We start from the raw sequence: 10,021 nt of genomic DNA on the forward strand, positions 1-10,021 counted from the left end.
CTGACAAAAATTCTCACAAGTACAAATCACATTCAAACCAATGTCAATTTTTTTTCACAAAATATAAAAAATATCAAAAGAAAAAAAAAAGAAAATGCGAGTGACAAAGCGTCATTCACGATCATGCGGACCAGAATCAGCCACAAGATCCAAACACAGTCCACGTGTCACCATCATATCAACCGAGTGTTTTACTACCCAGTTGCGTGGAACAGGTCTAAAGGTGTCTTTACCATTCACCCGCTATATCCGGTAGTTTTTGTCATAACCACCGATAGAACCGGTAACACACGGTCAATGCTATAAACTCTTGGGGTTTAAGCCAAAAACTGTCCTGGTTTTTTCACAGGGTTTTACTTTCAGATTCAGAGACAAAACAAAAACAAAAACAAATACAAAAACATTAACACAAACACATCACAGGCACAACACAACACAATAACAACAACATATCCAACAACCTTAACCAAACTCTTTTCGAAATGGGTACTTGAAATCAAATCATGTTTTTTTTTTCCACGATGAAATGAGTGAACTTTTTTCATGACCCCGATCTCACATTTTGCTTGAATTTGCGGAAGTTGAGATTTTTTACGAGTTTGAGATTTGATCTTTGAAGAATTGTCTGTGTAAAGAGGTGATCGTCGTGTTTTTACCTTTGTTTGTTTCGTTAAACTACGATAAGTTTGTTTGTTTTATTGGGAAAAAAAAACTGTTGGGTTTATCCTTGGGGTTTGAGATAACGTTGGTTCTGGGACAAGTTGAAAATTTTGACGTGTGTAGTTTTGGTTTTGGGACTGTTTGTGTTGTTGGGACACACGAACACAGTTTACATGATTCGTGAGTTGTTTCCTTTTATGTTACTTTCTCTCTCTTTATTGGTTTGGTTGATCTTTCGTTTTCTTTAGTTCTAGTTTGTGATGATTTGATCTTTGGTTTTTCCATTTTGTTGCTCGTTATAGGTTTTTTCTTTTTTGCTTTTGTTTTTGTTTTTGTTTGGTGGATTTGTTGTTTTTTTATGAGATCCATTTTCTTCCGAGGTTTAAGATCGGTTCTGTGACTTTTGTCTGAATTTTGTTTACTTTTCTTTCTCGTGAATATGTCTGGATTCTGGAATCTGGTCTTGTTTTGGATTCCCTTTCTTGTGTTCTTTATCAACTTTTATTCTCTCTCTTCTCTTGTTGTTGTATGAATATGATATCATGTATGAGATTCTTTTGCAAATTAATGTTAACTTTTTGGTATTATATGAACTTTTTTTTTTTCCAATTTGATGATCTTTACTTACAATATGCTTTATCATTCACAAATTACGAACTTAATTAGTAACATAATTCTTTATTCATATCTGCTTGCAATAATGCGTTTGAGACATCGCGTTTTGGTGTTTAATGCAGGCTTCTAAATTGAGACGGGTAGGGTCGAGCAACAAGTAGTGTAGAAGTTTATTTGATCACTCCTTATTTTGGCATGTTTTCCGAGATATGGTGGCGCAGAAGAGGATAGATTATGGATTTGTTGGCTATCAGGTGCCAACAAAGCCGCGTGCCGCACGATCAACTAGGGTAAATAAGTTTTGCTTCTCTTATGGCGCTGATTACTTACTATCTATTTATTTTGGCGATTATCAAAACATTCTATGTAAATACTTTGTTTTTAATGATGTTTCGTAGAAGAGGGATACATTTCAAACAAGGGTGGAAAACAATCAAATGTGCGCGATTGACTTATTGGCCACCGTAGCATCCGGAACTTTATTGCATGAGAAACATAATCCAATCACGTCTAGTGATGAATTATTGAAAAAAGATCAGCGAGGATTTGTTAAAGAAGAATCCCAAGATGCAAATAAACCATTCAAAGCCGAGCTTCCTGATGAAGCAAGTTGTGAGAAAAGGCTTCAACATGGATTCGTTAAGGAAGGGTGCTTGGATATGAACAAGCCGTTAAAAGCCGAGTTTTCTGATGAGGGAAGTAGTGACAGGAAATGTATCTCTACTCTTTCTTTACAGGAGTTTGATCTAAATTCTGGTTTGAAGGAAAGTCCGCGTCCTGAAATTGACGGTCGTTCATGCATTGCTTCTGTATTAACAAGTTCTAGTGGCTCGGAGAGGTTGGTTACCGACACTTTGGTGGATGTTAAAAGCCATAGTGAAATGAAAAATATAACTAGCAAAGTTGAGTTAGGATCCTCTGAATTTCCAGATTGTAGTGATTGCAACTTAGATGTTGATGTAAGTATAGTAAAGGACGAGCTCCGAAAATCTGAGATGCCAATCGGTATTGAGACGGGAACGCGCTGTTTTAAGGATCCAATAGATGATAAACCTCCGACGCTGGTCGTTTCAGGTGGAAATGCTAAGTTGTCAGGGCACAACGATAGCATACCTCGTAGCTCGTTGTTAAAAGGTTGTGACAATGTATCAGTAGTTAGTAGAGATGATGACGAAAACAAATCAGGGTGTGCTCACCCTAGTTCAAAAACTAAGGCCTTTAGGCCGAAGACTTGTATAGGTGATCAAAGAATAAGGAAAAGGTTGGCTTCTAAATATCGGAAAGTTGCTCGAGAATCAAAGCATGATACACTTTCTAACAATGGTGAGTTAGGTTATGCCTAATTATCATATGGAATTATTGGCTTTCTTGTTTCGTTATTGTGCTTCTGTATGCTTGCTCACTGATCTTTTTTACAATTTTGTAACATGTTAGTTTTGGATAGAAATTTCAACACAGTTTACAATGGTAGGAAGAACAGTTATAGTCACCAAATATCTCAAATGAATATTCCTTTCAAAAAGAGGAAGATTTTTGACTGCAGCTCCACTTCAAATTCTAATGGAAATATCAGAAGTGGCCGCACTTTTTATTCAACTAAGAACGACATCAATCAAGGAGTTTCTTGTTCATCAGCTCGGATGCGCAAAGGTTTAACTCTTAGTTAATGCAATCTTCCTATACAAGGCACCATATTTTGCTGAATAAATTTCAAATCTCTTATGCAGATCCTGGAAAGTCATCCTTGGAAGCATATCATCATCGTTCTGCTTTAAAATCTAGAGATTCTCATGGTATGCGAAGATTGAGGGCAATTTTTTTATTACTTTGACTTGATTGATATCTTCAAACCAGTTCTTACACGAAGACGTATCTCTTTTAATCAGTGAAGCTTAGGATCAAATCATTTAGAGTGCCAGAGCTTTTTATTGAGATTCCAGAAACTGCAACCGTCGCTTCCTTGAAGGTACTATAAATTTCTATGTATTCTTGTTTGTTTCATCAGTCATGTTATACGATCCTTGTTGCATAGTTCACATAAAATTTTGGTTTGCAGAAAGCAGTAATGGAGGCAGTGACTACTCTACTTCGAGGTGGATTGCGTGTTGGTATGATTCTCCATGGAAAGAAACTTAGAGATGACAGTAAAACTCTCCTTCAGACCGGAATTTCTCATGATAACGAGCTGGATGCTTTAGGATTCACCTTGGAGCCTAATGCTTCTCAAAGCCTACCACTCACATGTGCTAAAGATTCTCTTAATGTTCCCAATGGAGACACGCCTCTATCTATAATAGGGTAATGCCTAACTTGCAATTGATTGCATTAATTATCACAACTACTTGAACTAGAATATACCGTGTCAGTACCATCGGGTCTAGTAGCGCAGGTGGTTGGTGCGCAGTGTGTTTGAGTGTTTTAAACCAAAAGGTACAAAATTCGATTCCTACTAAAAAAAAAGAAAAAGAAAACGTTGTGTCAGTGTTTCTGTTGAAATCTCTATTTTCCTTGGAGATGTTGTCATCGCAAATTCGCAATGATGTTGTTGCTGTTGTTATTATCATTATAGTTTTTATCTAAAACGAGAGAATTAATGTTCAGGCATCCTTCGAGTCCAGCTGTAGTTCTTCCGATTCAAAGGATTCAAGGTTTCTCTGACACCGACCATCAAGTAGCGACTTTAGGTAACATTGTTGAAAGTGATAATGATTCAGCACCTTCTCCTATCAATACGTCAGGTGGAAAAAAACTGTCAGATTCCAAAGAACTTGTTACTATTCCTGAAATGGGATCGGCGGGACTAGATATACTTCCAGTGAACCAGAGTCACCAGAAGCCAAAGCGAACTGAGATCTCGCAACGCCGACGAATTCGTAGACCCTTTTCTGTTGCTGAAGTGGAGGCACTGGTTGAAGCAGTCGAGAGACTCGGAACTGGAAGGTAAGCTTTACAATAGTATTTATATTTTAGAGGCCTTTGGCAGTACTATTTTGGCGCACTTAAGCAAACTTGTTACTTATGAAATGTCTATAACTTATTTTCATAAGCTCATTTCACTCAAGTGAGTCCTTATTCAACCACATGCATGGCTCTATTAATTTACCAATCCGTCCTTAAAAAAATCAGGTGGCGTGATGTTAAACTCCGCGCGTTTGATGATGCAAAGCATAGGACATATGTGGATTTGAAGGTAAAAAACTTCTGTCACGCTTTTGCATATATAGCAACACTCTTATTTCTTATTATCGAATACTATAATATTCTTACCTAAACGAATCTTTAATACAACGTGTTTATCACACTTGATGTCGTTTTGGTAGCATGCTTTCTCGTACATGATCCGTTAACTTCTATATAAATACAAATTAGAAGATGTTCTATCAAGGCAAGCAACTTGCTTGTGTATTAGGTAAGCTATTTATTGCTCCATTGATGGCAAATTATGATATTCTTGCAAGCAACTGCGAAGACTAATTTTTCGAGATTTTAAGGGGTTGATTTCTCCCAAGGAATGTTTTTATTCACATCAGTCATGATCGAAACCTACTGAATTTGTTCATATTGAAACTGTTATTTGTAATATCTTTTGATTTTTTTCCTTATATAGCATATAGAAAAAAAGGGCTGGCATGTGATATAGGTATGGGATAATGCAGGATAAATGGAAAACATTGGTACACACAGCAAGAATATCTCCTCAACAGAGAAGAGGTGAGCCCGTCCCCCAAGAACTTTTGGATAGGGTCCTTACTGCTCATGCATATTGGTCCCAACAACAGCTCAAGCATCACCCTGAAACTTGCCTCCTCCTTTAACATGAGGGGCATGGAGGGGGTGTTAATAGCAATGCACCATGTGATGTGACTTTGTAGATTGGTTTGGTGTTTCAGGTTACTGACCCTTGGTTGCTTTTTCTGTATCTATGATTGATATGTTAATTTGGATACAATGTTTGTTGCTTTATCTATATCATGTAAAAAAATTATAGTACAAGGAAGAAAGTGAAGCATAGGGGAGAATTTATGTAACATTCTCTTTGCTAACACCATGATTCTTTCCCTTTGGGGAGAGACTATTTTCTTGTAAATAAATGGTTTATATGCAATAAAGGAAGGGCTGGCTAATAAAATTTCTTTTATGTCAAGTTTACTTTGTTTTGTTTTGTTGTGTATTGTAGTTTTTTCAGTGCTTGATGATTGCTTGGTTTAATTTGTTATTTTATTTTTTGGACTTAGTTTGATGATGTTTTGACCTTATCTATTAAAGAAAGTTGGCCTAGTCTATAAAATTTATTTTGACATAGAGAAAAAGACAAGGCAACTCAAGGTTATCCCCAACATGGCCAATGTTTGGTGTGTAATTGGAAGGGCACGTGGTTGCATGTGTTCAAAAAGGAGAAAAGTTATCTTCATGTTCAATTATGTACCCCAAGAAATAATTTAAGAGAAGTGCAAACAACACAGTGTAACACATCCACATCTCACTCAATACACTCAAAATATAACCTCCTTTTCTAAATATAAACACTTTTCACGGAGGAAGAAATTAGAGAAGCGGTGTGGAGTTGTGATGGTTTCAAAAGTTTTGGTTCTGACGGATACAATATTTCTTTTATATAAACATGTTGGTTCTTTTTGAAAACAGATTTTGTTCGTTTCATCAACAATTTTCAGAAACACAGTATTTTGGCTAAGTCTATTACTTCTTCTATTCTCACTTTGATTTCTAAGATCGAGAATCCGTTATGACTTGATAATTATCGTCCCATTTGTTTGGTGGGGTGTTTATATAAGTGTCTCGCCAAGTTGTTTGTCTCAAGGTTGAAATGAGTTTTGAAGGATTTAGTGTTTGATTGTCAGATGACGTTCGTACCAGGTAGGCAACTTTGTGATGGAGTTATAGTGGCAAATGAGATGGTGTATTTCGCTAATAAGAAAGACAGTCTGTTTGATTTTCAAAGTCGACTTTGAAATGCTTACGACAAGGTGAGTTAGGGTTTTTTGAGGTATATGATGGGTTTCGGAGTTGGTTGGATGAAATGGATGGAGGCGATGGTGTTCAATAGTCATATGTCGGTTCTTGTGAATGGTAGCCCGACTAAGAAGTTCAAAGTTACTAGGGGTATTAGACAAGGAAACCCGTTATCTCCCTTTCTTTTTGTTTTGGTGCCGGAGTTGGCGGGTTTAGTCAGGAGAGCGTCAGAAGTGGAGAATTTTAGAGGGATTAGTATTAAAGGTGAGTGCAAAGTGAACATCCTTCAGTAAGAAGATGACACTTTATTGGTGGGGGACGGAAGTTAGCAACACATTTGGGTTTTTGAAATTGATTTTAAGAATTTTTGAATTAGTCCCTGACCTTGGTGTTAATTATCACAAGAGTAAACTGATTGGTATCAATATCAATTTGAATCTGTTGAGGTCTGCTGCCAATTTCCATGCATGTAGCGTTGAAGATAATAATTTCACTTTTCTTGGTATTCCGATTGGATCTAATCCAAGAAGAATTTTGTTCTGGAATCCTCTTATTAATAGGTTGAAGAGAAGGCTTAATGGTTGGAAAGGGAGATTATTAAGTTTGGGAGGAAGGATAACGTTGTTGAAAGCGGTTTTAAGCAGTTTACACATTTTCTTCATGTCTTTCTACAGGGCTCTGGTTCATGTTTGCAAAGAAATTACTAGAATTCAGAGTAATTTTTTGTGGAGTGGAATAGAAGATAAGAAGAAGATTCACTGGGTTAGGTGGGATTCTTTATGTCTTTCTTTGGAGAAGAGCGGTATAAGTTTGAAGCTAGTGGAAGAGTTTAACGTTTCTTTACTTTTAAAGTGGAGATGAAGATTATGTCAGGAAGGTGATTCTTTATGGGTGAAGATGCTGAAAGCTAGATAGGGAAACTATAATATTTTGCTTGAATATTCTGGTCTTTCTTGCAGGTTAGCTTCAACGTGGTGGAAAGATATATTACTATTGAAGTTTAGACATGAGGAGGGACTCTTTGTCGATAGGTGTAGATTTGTTTTAGGAAAGGGTAACACTATTCTCTTTTGGCAGGTTACATGGACTGGGGACTTTAATCTTAGATCGGAATTTCCCGATTTATACGAGCTGTCAAATGCGAAGAACGAGGTGGTTGCGGGTATGAGGGAGTGTGACTCGGATTTATGGAGGCGGGGCAATTTGGGTGTTGATGTTTCAGCTAATTATTTGTCTCAGTTTCGGCTCCACGAGTTGCATGGGATGCTAAGCTCTTTTTTATCCAAATAGAGGGAACGAGACCATTCAAGGCATGGATAACCATTTCGAGATTGTCGATGGGATAACCAATGAGGGCCTATTCATCAGCAATATTGTGGATTGAATGCAAATAGGTTGAGACCGAGGAATTACCTTTGGTGATTGAGCTGAGACGTTCTCGGAGTGACATAATTTTGGACAGCGATCGATTTGAAAAGGCACAAGCAAGAGCAGTCCAGGCGTCATAAGACGTATCTGAAGCCGCCGTGACAGATTGTGCTTCAGAATCACACGAGCCAAGAAGAGAAAGATAAATTAGTTTATCTTGTCTGATCCATAAGGAATGATCAGGATTGGTGATGTAGTTTCACCGGTAACAATAGTAGCAGGAAGACACTTATTTGTGCCTGTAAGAAAACCTTCAAGGTCACGAGCAACGAGGAGGGCGTTGCACTGTTTGTACCAGGCAGTATAACTGGTTCCATTTAGCTTAATTGGAAGATGAGAATTTGTGTTGAATTCCATAAGTTCTTTAAGGTTAGAGTTGGTGTTTGGTGCTGCCACGATAAGGATCGAAAAAAAAGGCTGTGAAGCATTGGCTATTCTGATATCATATAGAATATACAAAATGTTTATATTTATGTTATATCATATACGTGAATGATGAATGGAATAAATAGGAGATACAAGTTATGGAGATTAATTTGTTGCCAACAATATCATAACAAATAAGCTAAAACTAAGGCAACAAATCAACACATATAATGGCTAATTTAAATATACAATAACTATACAGTATTTTCAAATTGTAACAGCTACTGCTATAATTAAGGAGCTGAGGCAAGGATCAAGGGACTGCTATAGTCACGTGACTGTGCTAATGCTAAATCCATCCTTCAATACAAATTTTGAATTTTCCAAATTAAGGGTTTTTTGCTGTTATGAATAAAAATAAACCCTCTAAAACCCTCCTGTAATACGGTGAACTGACTTTTATTTGAAATGTGCGGATAGCAAGAGTCGCCACCGACTTTTATTTTATCCAAACAATATTCGGAAAGGCAAAAAGAAACAGAAAAAAAACCTTTTAAGAAAACTGAGTTCGGGGGGTAATTTATGCAAAGGGAAGGTGTAAGGCACCCTTGGCATCCATGGTTTCCCATGGGCTCTTAATTGCTCTGCTTGCTCGTTTGTTTAGAAAAAGTAGATGAAAAAGATAGGGACTTTAGCTTGTGAATAAGCGTTGCCCTTTTGAAAAATTATGAGAAAGAATATAATAAAAAGGTTTGAGCATTGCAGGGCAATTAGGGGCAATTACCTTAAACTCAGATGATAGGTCTCTTTTTGCCTTTCAGAATGAAAGGGTCTATCCTTGCCATAAGAGGGCAGGAAGCCTTTCGTTTGGAGATTGAAGGGTCATCGAAGCATCCTTTGCCATAAGACTGTCCCATGCCATAGAAGGGCAGGTAGTCTAAGGCAAGGATCAGAATAAGCCATTTTCGTAGGCAGCCAGAAGATACCTCAGCCTTTTTTCGTAGGCAACATCCGAGGGTCGAGGTCATTTGTGTATCGAAGGCAGCATCATTAGGGTCGTGACCTTTTTATCGAGGCAACATGGCTGAGGTATCCTCGAATTCGAGGGACGTGGCTTATTCTGCAAAAAACACAAAGGCAACAGGCAACAAGGCAACAGGCAACAGGCAACAGAGAGGGTTACCCAAAAAGCGTGTGTGTGTGCACCAATCACGTGATTCAATTCAGATATTTATCTTTTAATTAGTTATTCTAATTCAGTTTAAGGCTTGCACTCCCTAAAATTACTAACCACGCAGTATATAAAGCAATAAAGGGAAGGGGGAAAATGAAACCAGCGGAGGAGAGGGGAATTGTAACCGGCGGATCCCTTATCGGGGTTGACACAAGTAATAATAAAACAGAGAAAATATTAAGACAGGGTTACCAGTAACGTAGCTTTGACAATTGATAAACCTGACAAAAAAGAAGAAACAGAAAATTGAAGGTGAGTGCATAATCGGTTCGAGGGCAGACTTCATTAATTAAGAAGAATAAAATAATGAAATAAAGGTAAAACAGAGAGAGTGTACTTAGCTTTGGTGTTTGCCTGACAGGGTTGAGGGCAAGGGTTTATCAGAAACATTGACTCTGATCATTAGAACAGACAAGGAAACGGACAAGGCGTGAGTGTATTATTAATTCGAAGATAATCAGGGTTAACGTAAATAAAATGAAAGAGAAATAAACTAATAATGAATAAATAGGGAATACTTAGCTTTGATTCGAATTTGATCTGATATGGTTGTTGGGCGCCTTTAGGATTGACCCTGAAACAAGGCAGAAAATAGGTGAAGGCAAAGCAAACCCTAAAAGTAAATTAATTTAAGTATAATTAAAATTAAATAGAATAGAACACTTATCTTTGAGGTTTGTTGAAGGCGCGCACTCGGGGCGAATCATGTTGCTAACCCTGATAATATACAGAAAATAAAATCAGTGT

At 37.4% G+C, this 10,021-nt stretch overlaps 2 protein-coding genes across 4 annotated transcripts; both read left to right on the forward strand.

Moving 5' to 3' along the window:
• The first annotated feature begins 344 nt into the window (after positions 1-344).
• LOC131653952 (telomere repeat-binding protein 2-like) lies at positions 345-5,998 on the forward strand. 3 transcript variants are annotated; one of them, XM_058924303.1, is made up of 10 exons: positions 345-637; positions 1,398-1,565; positions 1,674-2,598; positions 2,710-2,925; positions 3,003-3,068; positions 3,162-3,241; positions 3,332-3,573; positions 3,877-4,215; positions 4,402-4,465; positions 4,932-5,997. In XM_058924303.1, the coding sequence occupies exons 2-10, from the start codon at positions 1,485-1,487 to the stop codon at positions 5,088-5,090; spliced, it is 2,172 nt and encodes a 723-aa protein (XP_058780286.1). In that variant the 5' UTR covers positions 345-637; positions 1,398-1,484; the 3' UTR covers positions 5,091-5,997. The 3 variants fall into 3 exon arrangements, with proteins under 3 accessions (XP_058780286.1, XP_058780287.1, XP_058780288.1); XM_058924304.1 differs by having other exon boundaries at positions 353-486; positions 4,932-5,998; XM_058924305.1 differs by lacking the exon at positions 345-637 and adding an exon at positions 648-840 and having other exon boundaries at positions 4,932-5,998.
• Positions 5,999-6,287: 289 nt separating this feature from the next.
• Positions 6,288-7,536, forward strand: LOC131651355 (uncharacterized). The gene is made up of 3 exons (XM_058921019.1): positions 6,288-6,510; positions 6,623-7,097; positions 7,206-7,536. Exons 1-3 carry the CDS (start codon positions 6,288-6,290, stop codon positions 7,534-7,536), a joined length of 1,029 nt encoding a protein of 342 aa, XP_058777002.1.
• The last annotated feature ends 2,485 nt before the right edge of the window (positions 7,537-10,021 follow it).

This window comes from Vicia villosa, linkage group LG2 (assembly GCF_029867415.1).
Source record: "Vicia villosa cultivar HV-30 ecotype Madison, WI linkage group LG2, Vvil1.0, whole genome shotgun sequence".
NCBI lineage: Eukaryota > Viridiplantae > Streptophyta > Magnoliopsida > Fabales > Fabaceae > Vicia > Vicia villosa.

Coding starts and splice junctions, on each gene's coding strand:
- LOC131653952 (XM_058924303.1), top strand. CDS start 1,485: ATGGTGGCGCAGAAGAGGATAGATTATGGATTTGTTGGCTATCAGGTG. Junction 1,566..1,673: donor GTGCCGCACGATCAACTAGG/GTAAATAAGTTT, acceptor GATGTTTCGTAG/AAGAGGGATACATTTCAAAC. Junction 2,599..2,709: donor TGATACACTTTCTAACAATG/GTGAGTTAGGTT, acceptor GTAACATGTTAG/TTTTGGATAGAAATTTCAAC.
- LOC131651355 (XM_058921019.1), top strand. CDS start 6,288: ATGGGTTTCGGAGTTGGTTGGATGAAATGGATGGAGGCGATGGTGTTC. Junction 6,511..6,622: donor TAGAGGGATTAGTATTAAAG/GTGAGTGCAAAG, acceptor TTTTTGAATTAG/TCCCTGACCTTGGTGTTAAT. Junction 7,098..7,205: donor AACGTTTCTTTACTTTTAAA/GTGGAGATGAAG, acceptor TCTTTCTTGCAG/GTTAGCTTCAACGTGGTGGA.